The sequence below is a fragment of the Rhinolophus hipposideros genome (assembly GCF_964194185.1).
Source record: "Rhinolophus hipposideros genome assembly, chromosome: 3".
In the NCBI taxonomy this organism is placed as follows: domain Eukaryota; kingdom Metazoa; phylum Chordata; class Mammalia; order Chiroptera; family Rhinolophidae; genus Rhinolophus; species Rhinolophus hipposideros.
Genome location: NC_138049.1, coordinates 23,489,234 through 23,510,665, shown reverse-complemented (window position 1 = coordinate 23,510,665; position 21,432 = coordinate 23,489,234). Strand labels below are relative to the sequence as shown.

The 21,432-nt window shown below is 36.7% G+C and overlaps 1 protein-coding gene across 1 annotated transcript in view; it reads right to left on the bottom strand.

The window, feature by feature from the left end:
- TXLNB (taxilin beta) overlaps positions 1-7,958 on the bottom strand; it is a 41,213-nt gene extending 33,255 nt beyond the window's left edge. The window contains exons 1-2 of the mRNA XM_081045356.1: positions 7,635-7,958; positions 4,956-5,405 (exon numbers count right to left, since the gene is read on the bottom strand). Coding sequence (XP_080901482.1) covers positions 4,956-5,391 — 436 coding nt within the window. The 5' untranslated portion in view covers positions 5,392-5,405; positions 7,635-7,958. The remainder of the gene's footprint in view (positions 1-4,955; positions 5,406-7,634) is intronic.
- Positions 7,959-21,432: the final 13,474 nt, after the last annotated feature.

Genomic DNA, 21,432 nt, shown 5'->3' with positions numbered 1-21,432 from the left:
TAAGGTTGGGAGACCTGTGTTCTAGAATGGACTCTGGCATCTACTATAGTTGAGTAACCTTTTTTTACAGACTTTAAAACTCTCTGGGCCTCAATGTCCCTTGTTTATAAAATTGGTAGGTGACCTGTGTCTCCCCAGATCCCTCCACATAGAGGTTTCCGTGGTGAGCTGTCACTTCTTTGAATTTGATGATTCAATGCTTTATTATTTTTAGCTTGATTTAAACAACAACAACAAAAATAACATTGTTTGGAAGGCGTATTTGTTTTCATTCAATGTTTTGGTCGACTCAACAGTTATAAAGATTATCTTACCCTCACTGTCAACCTCTCATAGTCATGGTTTTTATTTGTTTTACTTGGTTTTATTGACTATGTCTGTTTTAAAAATACTACCTACCCTGTATTTTCTAGACACATTATTTTCCATTTGGCTCACATTTTATTTCTCTTGTATTTTAGTGAACTTATTATATGTAATTGGAAATTTGGCTTCTCACTCATTTGGAGAATGGACTTGAACTTTTGTTGTTGTTGTTTTTTAATTAAATTTATTGGGGTGACAATGGTTAGTAAAATTACATAGGTTTCAAGTGTACAATTCTATAATACAGCAGCTGTATATCACATTCTTATTAGGTCAGTTGATGACGTGTTTAAACTACTAGCAATTTCTTTGCTATAACTATTAAAAAACAAACAAAAAAACTTTCTTAAAAAAAACTTTAAGAGTCTAATAACGAGGAAAGAATTCTAGGGAAAACAAAATAAAGCAAACCTTATAATAATAAAGAAACATATCTGAAAGAGCAGTAAGAAATGAATACATCCTTTCCCAGTGCAGTTCAAAAAACAACACTAATCATTTCATTCAAGATATATTTTTCTCTCTCCTTCTACCTCCTTACCTAAACCCTCCTCTCCTTTCCAGATCTGGCCTAAGTTTTATTTTGCCTATGAATCTTCTCATGAAACTTTCAGTCTCTGCTGATTCTTCTTCCCCATGAATTCCTCTGGTTCCCTACCATCTCTTCCAAAAAACAAATTTAACATTTGTTTTAAAGCATCAGTTTATTTCCCTCTCAGAGTGAAACTAGAAATCAAGCTAAAATGGATAAAACAGACCACAAGTGACCACTGTAAGGCAAAGTGAGTAAATAACCGACGACATTTTAGGGTACCAGTGTCCTGATCAAGTTGCCCCTCAGAACGGCACTAGTAACTAGAAAGATGAAACCCATTAACTGTGTTCTTCAACCAACAGATCAATTATTTTACTATATCTTTGGTTCTGCAATATTAATGACTTAAAGCCTGCCCCTTGCTTTCTTTATGATTACTTTCACAATCACATCAATTAGATGACTAGTTGAGTAACTTTTTTTTCTTTTTCTTTTTTTGCAGTCTTTAGAGCTCTTTAGGTTTCAATATTCCTGTCCATGAAATTAGTGCGCTGACTAGATGGATTCTGAGCTTAGAATGGACCAGTCAATCAGCTAGCTTTGTTTCTCTACTGGGCTTATGCTTCAAACCTATGATTTCCTACTCAATCAGTTATCAATCTAAATATTCGAAGGTGTATGTTATCATTGTTTTGTGCTTATTACTTTGTGATGCTTGTGCAGGCCACGTAATGTTGACAGAGAAATGATTAGTAAGACACTTGTAAGCCTAAAGGATGGGGTGCGGAAAGCAACAGAGAGACTTTAGATGATAACAGGATGTGTCGTGTTCTCTCTAACGGTGAATCTGTTTTTGTTTCTTTCAGTTCAGATGCCAAGGAGAAAGTGAGTGTACCAAGTAAAGAGATTTTAGAATGTTCCCCCAAAAGCTCTGGTGTACAGTATGTAGATTGTGGAGGATACTCAGCCTGTAAAGGAAAAATAGGTCCTGAGTGCTTGGGTTGTAGAGACATTTTCCAAATATTCAGAGGTATTCTATGAAAGAAGAGTATTTTGCTTTAATAAGTTTAGGAAACGTTATAAACTATGCCCAGAATTATTGGAAATTTTCATTATTGTATATATTAAAGGTCAGAGAATTCTGGCAATAGGAAAACTTTAACTTGGTCCGAAATCTCAAATGTCTCAAATTGAAAAAGTGAGACCATTCCAGGGTCTCAAAAATCCCAATAAAGCAAATATTATCTGATAAACATATAATAATTAAAAACATCTTTTATCAAATATGTAAGTGAAATCTAAGGGTATATCTTCAGGTATAGGAAGAATGATGACTAAAATTGTGTAAAATGTCCAAATAGATTCTAAAAGAAGACCACAACTGGCACTTTATATTTTCTCCAAAGGGTGGAGGAAGCACTTTCTGAAACACTAGAACCATTGCTTCCATAATCTGTTTGTGTCAAAAGTATCCAGGGTGACTTGGCCTCAATCCAGACCTACCAATTCTGAATCGCTGTTGCCCACGAGGAGCATTTTTACAAATTCTATATTTGATTCTAATGTGCAGTTAAGTTGGAAAACCATTGGTCCAGATGATAGTGAATGCCACTTGATAAATGGCCAAGAAGCCAGTTAAAATCACTTGCAGGCAACTGAAATAATGTTTAAAATGGTGGTCACATATTTAGATTAGCTTAAAAATGTTTTAATTCATATTGTAGCTGAAACAGTACAGTGATTCAAAGAATATGCTTGTGGTGTTCAGAGGAATGGTATGGAAGGGTAGGCAGCTTACACACATGTAATGAGAGTGGATATACCTGGACATGCTGATTCACAAACACTGGCTCTCATCAAACACGTTTAATTGAAATTTGGTAACTTGTAGACAGTGGCAGAATTCTAGTTATGGAATTTTTTTCTCAAATGCTTTTTGATTATTTGGTAATTATGAAGTTAATACATATTTTTAAATAATTCACGGAAGGCAGAATAGAAACCAAAATTGGTCATCTTTAACTTTACTCCTACTTTCTTCACATCCATCCCCTCAATACAACACATACTTCTACATTCCTCTGTAGAAGTAGTTTTAAAGTAATAAAGCAAAATAACTTTCCTGGTTAGGAACACTTGAAGTCATTCACCTCTGAGTTGTGATTTTGTATTGTCTTATGGAAAGTTTAACAATGACTAATGCAAAGCGACTTTTTTGAGATGCCTTGGATAAAGAACAATAGCTCTGTCACGCAGAGCAACTTTATTTTCTTTCCCAAAGTTCTAAAACACTACAGTGACTTCAATCTTGCACATTGGAACTTGGTATTATCTGGGTTTATCTTTTCCTGGGTGGGTCAAGTATGCTTTTTGAATGTGTCTTTTAGCCCTCCTTGAAAGCATTGCCAGCAATGGGTTTTAAGCTTCATAGTAATGTCCTGTGCCAGCACAGACACACATTTGAGTTTCCAGGTAACCCGTTACTGGAGTCTGAAACGAGTTCTGATTCCAGTGTCCATAATCTCACTCTGCCATATTGACTTCCAGAAATAAATAGTGTGATCACTGCCCTTGATAGATTCTCCATCCAGCTTGGGAGGCAGCTATGCAAACAAAATGATTGCTGCAGAAAATTTAATGGAGAAGTAAGGAACATGATGCTAACTCTACCTGGGCATGTCAGGGAAGGTTTCACATAGGAAGTGGTATTTGTAGTGAGTGTTTCAGTGAAATCCATGAGGACAGGGAGGAAGAGGGGCTTTCATATGTGAAGTAACATACTTTCACTGGTAGCTAAAAAATTAGTTCTCTTACTCTTCTTCCACAGCCATTTTTGGTGTTACCAGTTCCTCATGTTCTCCTAACCATTTTCCTGTGCCTGTTTTAGCCTTTCCTACATAATAATTAGTTTACATGTCTGTTTTTCTCCCCATACTTAAAGCTCCTTGACTAAAGGGGCATGACAATTTATTTATCTTTGTGCACCTAGCACTGTGCCTCATAAAGCTATGTTTTAATAAATACTTGCTGAACCAATGAAATCATGAGAGCAAGAATATTTTCTGCAGTTGTTGGCATTCTAAAATTGATGTATTTCTAAAGAGTTTTGTTAAATAAAAAACATTTTATGTAGTAAGGGAACATATTACTGAGTAATCTAACAGACAATCAATTTAAATACACAAAACCATCCTACACTTATGTTCTGTTTAAATCCAGATTCCATTAGCTTTGCTTTAAATAACTTCTCATTCACTCATTTATTCATTATTACAACAAATATTTACTGAGCACCTAGCATATGCCATCCATTGTCCTAGACACTAGGCATCTGATGATGTCAAAATACATATACAATCCCTGCCCTTGAAATAAAAGAGCTAGTGGGGAAGACACATATTACCCAAATAATCACAAAAGTAAATATACACTCTTAAGTGCTGATAAATACTAGGAAGGAAAGATACATAGTACAATAGAAACAAAAAACAGACTTCATCTAGGATTGGGCTAAGAAAATGCCATTTGATTTGTGAGCTAAATGATGAGGTAAGTGTCCAAAGGACTGAACTGGGGTATGGGTAGAGATTTTTAGGTAGAGAAAATAGGATGTGCACAGGCCCTGTGCAGGATGGAGTGTGTAGGTATAAAAAACGGAAAGAAAAAATCAGAATGACTAGTTACTAGACAGTAGTAGAATGGTGGTGGTAGGAAGGGAATGTTGTAGGGTAGAGTGATAGGAGATAAAGCTGGAAAGACAGGTTTGGGGTAGACCATTAGGGCCAGAAAGACTATTATAGAATTCTGGTCTTTGCCCTAAGAGCAAGCGGAAGCCATTGAGGACAGAGGTTGGTGGGTAACATGTTGAAAGTTCACTTTAGCTCTATTGAGGGGAAAGGGCTGGGAACACGTATGACAAGAGACGATGTAGGGAACCCTGAAGGAAGCTGGTAGTCATCCAAATATGAGATGTGGGTTTTAGTAAAGGTTGGGGAAAATGCCCTTATTAGGATTGATTCAAAGAAAAGTCATATATTAAAACATAATTACTTACCTAATCCTTTTAGGATTTTCTTTTCCAATTTTTGCTCTTTATTGCTGACAGTCTCTTTGACTGTGGGTGGCTCTTCGGAAGCTACTGGTTCTCTCTCAGTTTCTTCAGTGAGCTCCTCACAATCCCCATCCTCGTTGTCGGCTGGTTCTGTGTGAGGCTGATCCTTGGCCTTGCTGGGACTCTCTTTCCCTGCTGTGCCAGCAGCAGACCCATACGTGTTAATGATGTCTTCCAGTTGTCGATTCAACTCTTCAGAGATGTCATGTGCTCCTGCTTCAGGCTGCACATCTGTCTCTTTCAGTGGTGCTTGTAGAGAGGTTGAGGAATCCTGATCACGTGGCTTCTCCAGGCCATTTTGACTGGGTAATGATGAACTGTTCCCCAGAGGTGTTGACTGTGGTTCTCCTGAGAGCTGTGCAGAGTGATTAGTCTCCATACTGGGAGTAGTACCTAGTGGTAAGCACAGTCAGGTTTTATGCAGTTAACTAGTTACGTGTAAATGGTAAGGATACCTCCAAATGGGCGCCTACTAATTACAGTTTCTTACATAGAATGAATGTACTTTTACAAACGATTGATCTTGCAATTAGGTAGGTAGGAATAGTGGGATGCCATTTTTCCAAATCAAGTCATACTATTAGCATAGTTTGGTTTGGGTTTTTAAATTCCAGTAGTATCTCCTATTGTTGACATTAGCAGAGTAATTCAAGATATTGTTTTCTTTGGCCCTATCTGTCATTTTGCTTAGAATAGCCAATTTGTGTTACCATTTTCTTCTCTAATTCTATGTAGATTTATACATGGTGTTATTTTTTCAAAGTTAAAATATTTAATACAAGAGGCACTGAACTTACAAAATGCTTCATAATAAGGTCCCTAAACTCTATTTTAATCTATAAATGAAGATTTGATTAATATGAGGACATTGATATAAATGAATTATTATGCTGGATACAGGAAATGCTTTCTTGCTTTTTCTGGTATTTTCCTTTTCCCAGATGAGCAACATGTAATTATTAATGATGAAAACACTTTTTTTTTTTTAAGATAAACTAGCATCATTTTTGGAATAAGGCAGAGAATGAGGGAAGGTATAAATTAACAAACAAACTGGCACGGAAACATGGTGATGCTTATAATAATAATTCTTTGAATTTCTGTAATAATTTCTTTTTTCCAGTATAAAAAAATGGCATTCTTTTAGGGAAAAAAAACCAGATTACAACATTTTCTGCTCAGTCAAGAAGTTCTAGGATAAGTTGATAATTTTAAAGAAATAGCCATGTTTAATGCACAGAGAGGAAATGAACTAGGGAGATTATCCAGGTGTGATACGGGTTCTTTGGAAATATGGGGTGAGCAATGAGCTGAGTCAAGGATTCCAGGATTTCTGGCTATCCCCATTCCTGGGGTTGCAAGAGATTTGGCGTAGGCCTTTAAGTTATGGTACATTTCCTTTGTAAATGATATTTAGTGGTGATAGTGTTAATTAGCAGGATAAAAATATGACAGCATCCTCATAATGCACAGGTTTTGCTGCTGTGGAAGTATGAAAGCGAAAACACAAACATGCTGCTCTGTGCATTGCACAGTTTCCTCCTCCTGTTCTCAGGGCAGTAGATGTCAAATGCTTGGCCGCCAACAAGAATGGAAAATTCAACGTACAGACACTGCCACCCACTTGTGGTCCTCACCAAGTACACATTAACTTAGAAGGGAGTGTTTTTTTCCCCTCACTCATTGTAATCCACCAACTTTATTATCAAATGATACAGTAAACAGCTTTATGTCTTCATCACTGGAATTTCTTTATCCTGACCCCTACCTACTTCTTGGGCACAGTCATCTATATATAACTAATGCGTCCCCTGAACTTGGAGAAAGACACATGGCACCTGCTTCCAGCCAGAAGCTATTTTAAGCTTTTCTAAAAGGAGCCATGGCATTCAGCACTTTATCCTTGAAAATCAAGGGAAGAGAGTACTTTTTAATACAAATCGAAAACAGTAAACATTTGCTGGCATAAATTCATATGTGGGTTTCAAAGTGTTAAAAAGTCTTCTTAGGGTGAAATAAAATCTAAAGTAAACCAGACTTCAAAGCAATGAATTTAAAAACTGACTGTCCATAGGAGTTTTGGCGTGGTTAGTTTAAATGCAAGCATTTTATTTGTAATAGCTTTATTCTTCATTCCTCAGGGGCCATAATCATTGATGTTTTTATATTAATCCCACGAACAGCCTTTAAACTCATATTCCACATTTACTTTAAAACAGAATAACTGAGTCATTGTGAACCACAGGAAAACTCAATTCCTAAAAGTAGCCTCAAGATAAATCAGCAAGAGGAAAAAAAACACCAAAGTCAAAGAACTCTGTTACTTTTAAATTATCTCTGTCTAGATTAATTATACAGCAAAAATTATTTCTAAATTTTATCTTCCATAAATTTTGTTGCCTGCCTTTTCCCTCCTCTGAAAGAAAATTTATCACTTGTACTGGCAGTCCCAGTGGATTATCACACACACATCCCTTCCTGAGCAACACATTTTAATTATAAATAAAACAATGGAAAGTTCTTCAACAGTTCGCTGGCAATCTTAAAGTTGCAAATTTCGAACACCACAAACCGCACCCCACATCTTCTCACAGGGCTTGGGGGAGTGTTTGTCATACTTACCAGAAAGCAAGGAGCTAAGCAGAAAGAGAAAGGAGAGGCAAGGGGCAGCAAAAAGTTAGTCAGAACAGCAGCAACAGCAGTAGACAGGCAGGCGGCTGTGTTCTTACAAGGGTACAGAGAAACCAAATACACACACACACACACACACACACACACACACTCACACAGGCACATACAGCGAGAGAGCAGGGGGGGAGGGGAAAGGAACATCATATGACACAGCAGAGAGAAATAACACCCAAGCTTCAGTAGCTGTCTCCTGGGTCAATGTCTTAGAAAAGGGAAGCAGCTTGTAGATCTGATCAGACTCCATCTTGATTCCTTAAAAAAAAAAATTAAACTCTCAGTATGTAGACCTTTTGCTAGCACCGTTTTTCACCATTGTTGTTCTTTTGGGCAGAGAATTGGTTTTTCTTATTTCTTGGTTTATTTCCAGTGTGGCCTATGATTCATGTCCTTTTTTCTCCTTCTTATGCTAACCTAATTAGTGTCAGATTTCTTATAGGAATCATGGAAAAAGGAAAACAATGGCATAACAAAAAGGAGGTAGGAGAACTACTTTAATTCTGATGTCATTGTTTGGTTTATTTATAAATTTTGAATTAGAAATTTAGACGGCTGTCTTGGCAGTGGGCTATTACCATCTTCAGGCACATGGTAATTGGTGTGACCTCAGATTCCTGGTCTGACTTGGGTAACTGCCTCTGCATTTCAGATAAGCCCCTGGGGAAGCACTTCACCTTATCTTCCTTAGTTGGTGGCTTTCCTACCTTCTGCAGCAGCATTTCGAGGTCTTCACCATCCTTTCCAAACCCTCAATGTGCTCCTTAATCCCTCAGAAAAAGAACCTCCTCCTCATTCACCATAAGATGCTTCTCTTAACCTACATCCATTCCCCTTTTCTATCTGTTTCTGGAGAATGTGTTCCCACACTTTTCCAAAGTAGTTTCCTCCATCAGAGTTTCTGCTCTGGTGACTGGCTGGGCATTGTGACACCCCCTGTGATAGGCAGAATAATGCCACCCCAAAAAGTCCAAATCCCAACCCCAGGAAACTGTGAATGTATTACTTACTTTATCCAGTGAATGAGGACTTTGCAGATGTGATTAAGTTAGGGATTTTTGAGATGGGGAGATTATCCAGAATCATCTGGACAGGCCCAATGTAATCTCAAAGGTCCTTATAAATGAAAGAGGGAGGGGGAGAGGCAGTCAGAATGATAAAAAGAGATTTGATGACTCAGCACAGGTCAGAGTAATGCGAGGCCACAAACCAAGGGGTGAGAGAAGTGTTTAGAAGCTGGGAAAAGTAGAAAACAAATTATTCTCTAGACCCCCCAGAAGAAATATAATTCTGTTGATACCTGGGCTTAGCTCTGAACTTATTTTTGATTTCTGACTTCCAGCACTGTAATAAATTTACATTGTTTTTAAGCCACTAGATTTATGGTAAATTGTTAGCATAGGGAAGGAAAACTAAAATATTCTACCCCTCAACTTTTCCCTACCACTTTCTCTGTGTTCAGGGGAGGCATAAGTTTTATATAGATGAGTACACTCAACATGGAGAGGTCAAGATAAAGAAATTCCAGTGATGAAGACAAAAGTTGGTGATATGAAATGATTGAGAGAAAAAATACTTCTATCTAAGGTAATGAGTACTTGGTGCGGGCCACAGGTGGGTGGTATTCCATATTGGATTGCAGCAAACTGAACCAGTCAGCTCTCTCGGTAAATGTAAACAATAAATTAGTGATTCTCAAATTTAAGTAATGTACAGACTCTTTACAGAATAACTTAATCTTAAATTTTATTTTAAAGAAAAAAAGCTCTCCATGGTTGAACTAAATAATATTACTGTTTGTATTGATATATACTAATAAAAATAGGTATAGACTTCTGATGTTTATTGTTATATAATACAAACTTGAAAAAATCTTATTTAAAAAAACCCTACAAAAGCAATAAATACAATTCAAATTAACAACATTGCTTTTATGTGACAGATAACCCAAACTGCAATTTACAACATGAATATGGTACTGCCTGTTGTTGGTTCTTTTGAGTTCATGGTACTCTTCTACAATATGCTTTGTGAAATGACTCAATTTCTTCAACACTCGGTCCATTCAAATTATTACATAAGTTTCAGTCATATGACCTGCCATAATTGCAGTTCAACTTCCTTTGATACAAATGCATCATTTATTTCTCTTTCTCATTTTCCTTCAATTAATAAAATGTGCTAGTTGGAGCTAACTCGATTAGGTATACACATGATAGTGAAGGTACCAAAATGACAGATATACATACATGGTCGGACAATTAAGTTCATGAACTTATTGCAACTCTGTTGCTAAACTTTTTTGATGACAGAGGGATTATTCATTATGAACTTGTACCAACTGGATAGTTAACCAAGTTTACTATTTGGAAGTGCTGAAAAGACTGCATGAAAAAGTTAGACGACCTGAACTTTTCGTCAACAATTCATGGCTATTGCATCATGACAATTCACCAGCTCTCACAGCACTGTCTGTGAGGGAGTTTTTAGCCAGTAAACAAATCACTGTATTGGAACACTCTCCCTACTCACCTGATCTGGCCCCCAGTGACTTCTTTACCTGAAGATAAAGGAAATATGGAAAGAAAGACATCTTGACGACATTCAGGACATCAAGTGTAATACAATGACAGCTCTGATGGTCATTCCAGAAAGAGTTCCAAAGTTGCTTTGAAGGGTGGACTAGGCGCTGGCATCAGGGCATAGCTTCCCAAGGGGAGTACTTCAAAGGTGACCATAGTGATATTCAGCAATGGGATATGTAGCACATTTTCTAGGATGAGTTTGAGAACTTAATTGTCAGACCTCTTAATGACACCAAAATGACAGCTACCCAGATGATCCCCAATAGGCTTATACATTATTAATTACAAATGAATGAATGCAAACACACAAATTTGTGGCTCCCAAGAATCCATCACGACCTGCTAGGGGCTCAAAAAGCTGAGTAAGTAAATAACACAGATTAATAGAGCTCAGTTCTTATTATAAAATCAACCTTTGAATTACTGAAAGGAATAAATTTCTTTTTTGAAAATAACATTTTAATTTTATGCAAATATTATCAGAAAATAATTTAAAAGTCAAATGATGCTAAAAAGCTTATCACAAGAAACAATAATCTCTGTCTTGCCCACTACCTCTTCCTCCAAACTTGTCATGTTCCCCAGAGGTAATAATATTAAACTACTGCAGGTATTTCTTCTGTGATTTACTTTCTCATCTGTAAATATAACACCCATCTTGCTATCTGTCAACTCGTCAATTTTGACATTACCTATTGTCTTCCCAAAATGACAGTTGAAATTTAAGTTATCGACACCCCTTTTTCTCTCCTCATTTCTCAATGAAATTACATCTCATTTTTAAATTCATAGTCTATATTTTCATTATTGAAATAAAATTCACTGGTAAATCAGGTAGAACACTACGTCTATAGTTCCATTCTTTTGAAACTTTCTGGTTTTCCTGGAGTCAATGATTATCTTTTCATTTGCTTAGTAATTAATAAGAGCTCTGTGAAGTGCCTCTCTATGCAATTTTTCCCAAGATCAAATCTGTTAGACAATTTACACATTCTAGTATATTTTTGACTATATCACCCCAACATATAAACACTCTCAGAGCCTTGACTTCCTGCTCCGGTCTGGTTTGGTGACTTTCTCAGCCTGTTGCACAGCTGTGGTCCTAGCACTTACTCTGCTGGCATTCTGGGAATTCCCCTTACCTCTCTCCTGTTTCCTGATTCCTATTCTTCCTCTTTCTTGGTTTACTTCTTCTTTTTACGAAACACACTATCCTTTGATTTCCTGAGAGAGTATTTATAGGAGACTTTGTATGTCTCAAATGCCTTTTTGCTGTCCTTATATTTACTTGATTGATAGTTTGGCCAAATATAAATTTTTACAAAATGTAAAAAAATATATTTTTATATTAACATTTTAACATGTCTATCAAAAATGTTAAGACATTATTCCCTTGTCTTTCAGTTTTCAATTTTTTTTTTCTGAAAAGTACAAAATCATTCTTATTCCTGATTCTCTGTATGACCTATTTCTATTTTTCTCTCTGGAATGGTTTAGAATCTTCCCTGAACTCTAAAGTTTCACAATGATAAAATTAGATGTGGTTCTTTTTTCATTCATTGTGTTGGATGTTTAATGGGTTTTTAATCTGGAGACTCATGTCTTTAACCTCCTTCTCCCTTTATCATTGTTTGTCACCCTTGTTCTCCTCTGGACCTCATATCCTGAGTCCAGAGCCTTTATAGTTAAGCTTCTCCAGAGAACAATCTTCAGGTAGCCTGAAAAAATAGACACAGGTTATGTGACTTTGTGAGTGGAATTAGGGATTTTTGGGTCTGACTGTTCATTCTTCTAATAAAAAAATGAGGGAAAAAAAAACAGCCATCAAATGATCCTACTGGTGTCCCCTGACTTACTACTATTTTTGATATTATTTCTACTTGCCAAGTATTAACCTCAAGCTCTTTAGTGTTTTCAGAAGCTACCAGGCAAATTGGTTAGCTTCTCAATTGCTGCCTTTCCTGCATCCAACCCCATTTCTGTCAAGCATATTTTTTTCTGTTGGATCATTTACCATTATGTCTTGCGTTCTAATCCTCATTCATTGTGGTTTGGAGTTTATGGATTCAATTCTTCTGGTTTCACTGATGTTAGAGTTTCTATTTTTGTTTCTGTTCTTCTCGTTTGCTAGTGATTTTTAGAAGAGAAACAGGTCTGAAAGATTTTTAAAATGCTATCTTGAAGTCAAGAAGATCTGTTTAACCATTATAGTGGTCCAGTAATGAAATGAACTATCCCCCCGAAATAAGAAGCTCTGGTTTCAGAAATATCCAATAGAGCCTGGTTGTTCTTTCTTTTAGGGAGATTGAAGAAGAAATTTCTGCATGGGGTGTAGAAGGGAGAGAGAATTGGATTAAATGATGCATTTAAAATCTCTTTCAAATATGAGTCTATGAATTCTATACTTTTCTGTTATGGGCTTAAGGGAAACAGAAATGATATAATAATTAAGATTATATGCCTGTTGGTGGGATTGCAGATTAGTGCAGCCACTATGGAAAACAGTATGGAGGTATCTCAGGAATCTGAAAATGGAACTACCCTATGATCCAGTAATTCCACTCCTAGGCATCTACCCGGAGAAATCCAAAACTCCAATTCAAAAATCAGTATGCACTCCTATGTTTATTGCAGCACTTTACACAATAGCCAAGATATGGAAACAACCGAAATGCCCATCGGTAGATGACTGGATTAAGAAGCTGTGGTACATTTATACAATGGAGTATTACGCAGCCATAAAGAAGAAAGAAATCTTATCATTTGCAACAACATGGATAGATCTAGAGAACATTATGTTAAGTGAAATAAGTCAGAAAGAGAAAGACAAGTACCATGTGATCTCACTTATATGCGGAATCTAAAGAAAAGAATATGTGAATGAACTAATCAGAGACAGTTTTGAGGGCACAAAGAAAAAACCGAGAGTTGTTAGATGGGCGGGGGCGGGGGAGGGTTGGGGATAAGGGGAAAGATGAAGGGATTAGGAAGCAGCTGGTAACCACAAGATGGCCTCAGGGTTTTCTGAAAATTAATTTGGGGAACTTATTCAATAATGTCCTAAAGATTTTGTTGGGTATCCGATGGACATGCGTCCTATTTGGGAGACCACCTCAGAGATAAGGTGGATGCCTGATCATGGCATTGTACACCAGAAGCTAAACATTAATGAATGCCAACTATAATTTTATATATATAATGTGATGGCTCAGTGTGAGGTCGGAGGGATAGCGGATGGGGGGAGGGGGGTTCACAGTGTGAGGGATATAAATGATGAACGTCTAAGTATTACCTTGTCTTGTACACCTGAAACTAATAAAAAAAAATAATAAAATAAAAAATAAAAAGTAAAAAAAAAAAAAAAAAGATTATATGCCTGAAAATCAAGCAGTTTCCATATGAATTCCAGGTATGTCTTTTACTTAGGCTATATGTTAAATTTCTTCAGCTTCAATTTCCTGCTCTATAAAATGGGGACTACCTATTTCCCATGATGGACATGTAATCTATGTTAACTAATTCCAATAATGATGCATTTAAGTGAGGCCTGTGAAATGGGAATTAATTTTTTTTAGCAGCCTTTTGAAGTTGTTGCTGTCTAGAACCAAGATCAATTTTGAGAATCCATTGTATCGTCTCCTGGTTGTGTTATCCATATACTTGATCCAGGTTAGATCTGTCTGGGGTGAGGAACCAATCTTTGTATACTCTGTTCCTACTCAGGAAACAGCACCTCTCTGTTTCTAGAATAGGGGGGAATGTGGGCTTGTGTCCAACCAGAGATTATTTTTAATGTAGTCTAAATACAAAACCAGGGAGCAAGTTACAATATTTGATCCCTATGGTGGCACCTTTTGTAATGTGTACCAGTTGTGTACAGTTGGTTTGCAGAAGTAAAAAGTATGATTCACATTTCTATTAAAATAAATTGGCTTTATGCCTTTGAAGCAAGAATTGGCCAAACAGGATTGTCTCTAGTAAAGGACAATGTGAACTAGCTTTCCTGAATCAAAGAAATCATTTGAAATGTACATAAGTATTGGGTACTACACTTGTGCATGAAACGAGCTTGGCTTTTTAAGTGGCCTTATTTACTTACATGTAAATACTTTTTGCATGTTAACAACAGAATCATGAATTTCTTCTTATAAATAATGCAGGTAAATGTTAGGGAAAGCTCCTTTACCCTGATTCTCTGTTTAATCTGAATTAACAAGATTTTGCCGCATGCATATCAATACTTTGTTCAAGGAAGGTCAGAATAAAGTCCATCACATTGTATTAATATTAGACCCCACATCTTTGAAAAGACCCTTCCTACTATACTGCTAAATGTAGCAGAAATCTAGAATCATGGGACTGTGTGTTGCCTTGTTTATCTGGAACATGTCCACTGAGGAGAGAGTGGAGTTTTAATGGCTGCCACGGGCCACCACAGGGACACATCCTGGGACAGCCTTCACTGTTCCAACCTCTGAGTGCCAGCATCTAGGACTGAGGGCCACATGGCTGAAGCATGGAGATGTTTCTCCCTCAGTCCTATCGAAAACTTGTGTTGTCAGTGGTGTACTGAGCAGAGTTGTAGGACTTTCCTTTGGGTGAAGGTCTGCTTGTTGCTGCAGATTGGCAGGAAAACCCTGCTGACATCTGAATACTCATAACACAGCCTTGGGGGCAGAAGCTCCTGGACGGCAGTGGCACAGTCCCTTTGTGGGGTCTGTCCCACTTCCTCGGGTTCATGTTCCCTACAGGAAACTTGGGCAATACGCTCATTTGAAAGAACTCTGGTCACAAGATAATAAAATGAGTGACAACCAGGAGGCAATGATACAGACCCACTAAAATGTCCAGTGTCGGTGGACCCAACTCTGAGGTTGCCAAGGGTTTGGACTGGGACCCCTGTCAGGTAGATTTCTTCCCTCTTTCCCCTCTTCTCATTCCACCTTGTTGTAGGGCTTGGTGGCTACTGTGGGCAGTGCAGAATCTTGGTGAGGGAAGGGGGACCTCACAGGTCATCTCAGAGGGTCTGTTCAGAGCGACCTGTCCTCAATTAGATGACATTTGATGGGAAATAAATCAGCCCTTCCTGATGAGCTAGCACTACTTGCCAAGAGTTACAGAAAGTCTACCAAAGTGATAGATCCATGTGTTCTACTGCACAAGCACTGTGCCTCCTTTCAAAGGTTTGACATAGACATCTTTTTCTAATAGACTTTCTGAGGTTTGCTAAGCAGTGACTACAAAGTTCACCTTTCTCTTCTCTGATTAGCACAGAAGTTCTTTTCATTCTTCTCCCTAAGGGTCATGAGCTGTTCTTTCCCCTACCTGAGTGTCACTAGGCCCTTCTTCCCCTGCTGATCACAAAGCAGTTCTCAGAAGGGTTTTAAGGTCGAGCTTGTAGTTAAAGGAAAGCCTCTCACTTTGATGTATTAAAAAACAGGGCTGTGGTGGTCATCTAGTTATAATCTGGTGAATACTCTTTTCCTTCCTTCCTTGCAATGCAGTTTTTATAAAAAAGTATGGACCTAGTTTTAAATTCTGTGTGTGGTCTTTTTCTCCACAATAATTTGATGTGGTTTCATAGGATCTGGAATAATACAGACCCTGAGAATGGCACACAGAAGTGGTCAGCAGGTTAGGATTGTGTGAGTAAGTACTTAGACCTCTGATATCTTTTTTTTTTTTAATTCGCCTTATGTTTCCTCCTTACCTGCCTTCTGTACACAGACGCTTCGGCTTTGTTGTTTGAAGAGAGACCATTAACTAAATTTGTCTGTCTGTCTGGTCTTTAAGAAAAGCCTTTCCTGCTTTGAATATCTCTTTGAATATCTATAGGTTGTCCCTAGACTACATTGATTTACCATGTGTGCTTCTTAATTCAAGTTCACGTTCACGGACTGTGAAGGAAGCACCTCACCTTTTCTATTCATCTTTCAACCATCGTATGGACCGTATTCTGTATCAGTTTGGAATTATACCAAATTGATCTTGTTAGTCAGTTATGATTCCAAATTGTAGTTAGATCTTGGCAAAGCTGCCTTGTTGCCTAATGCTAAGGGTCATTAGTCAGACAAAATACATGTGAGGCCCCCGGCTTTGTGTAGCTTGGTGGTCCTAGACTCAACCTGGAATCATGGCATCTATGTGAAGGACGAATTCCTAATTGCCATCCTCAAAGATACCCAAGAGAGGTTGCAAAATCATTAAAAACATGAAGGAAAACGCAGGTGTCTGTATAGTACCACCAAGTGCAACAGGTGACATCTTCAATGACTTCGTTGTGGGAAAATGTCACTATTATTAGAAAGTAGAAATAGCCTAACTGTTGGGGACATGAGTGTCTGAGTAACTGGCACCTTGGCTTTTGCTCTTAGTCAAATATCTACCTTCCTATGAGGTCCCTGTAAACTACCACATATTCCTTCTCTAGTGATGCCAAGAAGTCTTCTATAGATAGTCTAGAAATACAATTAATCCTGTGAGACGTGATCACTATGTCGCCATGATTAGAGGTAATAGGTTTGGGTCCTCAGACAAGGAAGTGTCCTGCAGTGTCCCATACTGAATGGGAAAAAAGCCCTTTCCAGAGAACTGTGTTCACAGAAATGAATGCCTCCACTTCCTGAACTTCACTTTCAAGTTACTGGATATAGAGAAAAATGAACTCGTTTCCCCCAGAGTACATATTTAAATATGTATAATCATAAAAACTGTGCATTCACCAAAAAAGGGTGTCCTTTCCTTTAAAACAAAACAAAAAAGCAAAACAAAACAAAGAACCCTTGGCAGACTACTAACATATGTTTTTAAAATTCAAAATTCAAAAATCAGAGATCTTAGAATCCAAAGAAAGAGTGTCTTTTTGGGAGAAGTAACAACAAGCAATTTAAAAACCACACTTAATTGAAACTATGAAGTTTTATTGGTTAAACGCACATATGAAAAACTTATATTTGAATATTTCGCTGGCATGGATTGTTGTATATTTTAGCTAAAAAATAGGATGACAATATAAATGTATATATATAAAGTTAAATGTTATATGAATTAAGCTGTTTTAAATGAATATTTTTTATATAAAAAACTTAAGCTCATTAAGACAAATTTAACTTTGTGTGAATAAGAAGAAAATAAGACCAAGGAAGAGATAGGAAGCTTGGCCCTGAATAAAGATCTGAGAGGGGAAAAAGTGGCCATTTAAAATCTGTCCTAATAACAAAAACCTCAGTTCTAGAAAGACAGGGATTGAATAGTAACAACACCAAAAATTAATCTGGTGGATTTTCTATAACATGTATTCTAAAATTAAATGATGTTATATTAAAAACCTATTAAATTTCAAAAGGTAACAATATCTATATTGTATAATGAAACTGGGAAATTTAGTGGGATTTTTCTCTATGAGGATAAGTGGCACAAGTTTAGATTTCTACATAAAAAATGAAGTAAAAATATGCAATTACCTTCTGTAAATGTACATAATATTTCTATTGAACTATCTTATTTTGATACATTCTGTTTATTGTCTGATATTCTAAAGTAGTTTTTGGAAGTCTGAATTCATAAAATGTTAAGTAATGGATATTTTTATTTATTCAAAGACCCCTGAAAATTGTAGTTCTATACTGGTGTCATCTGTAATTAAATGAAAGACATATATGTTTTTGATAAATGAAAATTTGTCAGATGACGTATTTGAAATATATGAATTTTGGATCATGAATCAAAGGAAAGATTTTCAGCCTAAACCTCAAAAGCCTGAGTTTGCAAAACTGTTATTTGCATACAAAGTCTTTCTACAGAAAATTAAACACTTTGAACTGGCCTGGCTCTGGCATGGAACTGGTACTAACTGGGAGAATTACTTCGGTTTATAAAATGCAAATAAAACATTTTATGATATATTAGGTTGCTAAGGTAAGGAGGAAATGTTGCATGGTACGTATAAGAAAGTGCCTGGGTTAGGAAAGGGAGCAAGATATATTTAAAGAGTTTTAAGATAAAGGTAAAATTTAGGAGAGCCAAAATTTAATTGAATGTGTGAAATAGAAATTAAAGAGGAGTGGAAAGAATCAGTTTGTGCAGCATCCACTTGGATAAATGAATTTATACTTTTAATTGTGCACTAAGTAATAGTGGGCTCAAACTGAAACTCTTTCCATTCTCTCAGAGTGGATTGGACCAGCTCTTGGACTCTTTTCCAAAACTGGATATTAGCAACAAGAAAGGAGTAGTGACCCAAAGCTTCCACTTCTGAGAATGCGGAACTGGCAGCTGTGACCAAGACCTCAGACTCAAAAACCAGTGGAAACAAGTGAGACAAACCATCTGTCAAACAAGCATTTACATAGCCACAAAGAATGAGGGCTGAAGAATGAATCTGGAACCAAGTAGTGGAAATCCACATCCTTTCCTGGGATCCCTTCTCAAACCAAAAGCGACTGCATAGAAAATATTGAGCTTCATTCAGTACTTTACTGTTTGTATTGATATTAGGGTGGGTGCCTTGGAACTCTTAGTCAAATAAAGAAAATAAGAAATTATACTTGCTTGTGTAAGAGAAAAGGTGCTGCTGCGATGATAGGATTCCTCAAATTAAGTAGGAACATTGTAATTTTAGAACAGAATTAAAGACATCAGTGTAAACTTTAAAAGAAAACTTTTGTAGCATTGATACTGAATTAACCTAGGTACAATATTACCCGATGTTACACCCTATTACCTAGTTCTTTGTCTCCATATTTTTTTCACTAAAAGAAATTTAGGACTCTTGGAGAAACATCTCAATCTATGTATGTTTGGCCTAGAAATATATAAGATAACTTGGATCATTTTGTGCCAGAAAGCAAGAAAGCTTTCAAAGATTAATAAAGCATGGGAAAAAAAGCATGGGAACCTGCCTAGAAGAAGCTACCACTGGCCAAAGTTGTGACATTAAAAATTATAATAAACCCTGCAGTCAATTGAAACACATTTAATCTATTAAAGAGCTATGTTTCCCTAAAGATGAACAAAAAGAAAAAAAATTACATGAAGTATTTGAAAAGAAGATGAAGGGACTGGAACTTATTGCTGCTGAGTCTTGTTATTTGTTTGGCGTTGTTGGCACATTTATTCTGCCTATTAAGAATACAGAAATTAGCTAATGTGAGAAATACCAGTTAGGAGGCATTTTCTGACACAAGGTGGGCATGTCAGTCGAAAGACTCCATAACATGTGACTACAAGTCAGAAAAAGGCAAGGGAAGTACCGAAAATTCAGTTGTACCAGTTTTTAAATGATGCCAAGTATGGGAAATAATGCATCATGTGTAAATGTCTTTAAAGGTAAATGGGAAAAGGCAAAAACTGTCACAAAGCACAAAAGGAGGTCAACTTAAGTGAAGGAGCAGGAAAACAAGAGTTCAAGAGGTGAGGGCAAGGCTGTCAGCCAGGCCTGCCCTCGCATATTGAAACAAAGCCACAAAAGGCAGCGTGACCGGACACAGCTTCAGACAAAAATAAATGCAAACAAAAGAGAAAAAAACTGAGATGGCTGGCTAAGAAATTGTAGAAAACTCCCTTGCAGAAACCAGAGAAACTAAAAATGAAGGGAGTCCAGCCTCTGATGAAGCAAGGGAAAAAGAAGCCACGTTGTCCAATTAGTGTCATATACAAAGTCTCACCAGTGGTTCTCGTATGTCTCTTCTTGCTAATCCAGAGGTATCTGTTACAAATTCAAATTTTGGTAGTTCTGGGTGGACATTTTAAAGGAAAAAAATCCTACCCCTCATTTTCTTTTTTCTTCTTTTACATATTTAGGTGGGTGCCTTTTGTTTTTTAAGTGTAAATGCTTTTTTAAAAAGTGAATGCTGTCTTATGTATCAACTTAGCCGTCTATAGGCTGCCAAAGGGCAGTTTTAATAGTCTACAATTTGAAGTATGATAACCAAATAGCAATTTGAAGTCATAATCATGCATTCCACATGACAAATATTTTAAAGGACTTACCTTTCAAAACCTATTTTCTAAGTAGAATTGTTCCCATGAATGCCTGCTTCCTGTTCTTAGCTCTTCCATTAGCAGTGTGATAGCTTTGGTAGTGGTGTCCAGTTTCCTTACTACTTTATTAATGTGTTATGAAAATTGGACATTTTTGAGCATGCAGTGTGTATATACTAAATTTTGAATTGGAGAGAAACTAGGTCTTTCAGCTTATCAGTATTTCATAATATTGATATTTGAGATACTCTAAGAACAATTTGCCTGCAAATTTTATGATAGAAAGTTACTGGAAAAATTGCTATGGATTATAACACATGAATTTTTAAATTTTCAGTATTTGTGTTAAGAATTGTTTGCAAACAGTTGTATAACATCTGTGGACTGATCATGGAACATATAATCTTTTTTTATAAAATGAAAAGGCTTCTATATATATTATGAAGTTACCAGTTTGTAAATCTTTAAAGTCAAATTGATATTTACATAGTTTAAAAATCCCAAACACATCACATGAATTATTGTGAATAGGAACTGTAGATTTTTATAGGTAGCTGGAAGAATTAGATGTTGTGTATGATGTAAATTCAGGAAAGTGGGCTGGATAACTTTGAGTAGAGTTGTGGAATTGTTAACAGAATAACTATAAGTAGAGTTTTGTATGTATCCTCAAGTCTTGGGGAGGATCCGGGTTTTTCACCTGTCTCTAAAGTAACCTCAATTAATTAGGAAGCGAAGTTACCTTTTTTTATATATAAGTAGAGTCTTTTAATGCCCAGAAGATTTAGAATTAAGTATAGAAAAATTTAAAAGAGTCAAAATGATTTGTTAACGTTAGTATCAAGTAAGGAACTATAAGACCTACCTAGGAAAATAGCCGTGATTATAACATTTCATCGTTTTATTACCATTATCTATTTGCCTATATCCCCACTAGGACATGAGTTCCTTGGGAACAATGGTGATGTCTTTTACCTCAGAATTCTCAACACACTGCATGGCCCAGAGTCAGTGATCAATAAATTTTCATGAATGAATAAATGAGGTCCTTAAGACCGTAGTGGGATTTGGTTCTCGGCAGTATCTGTTTTCAAAGAGATCAGAGGAAAGTCTGTCTCAGTCCAGTACTACTGAGTGCCATTTTGAAAGGCCCCTCCTGCAGCCATTTC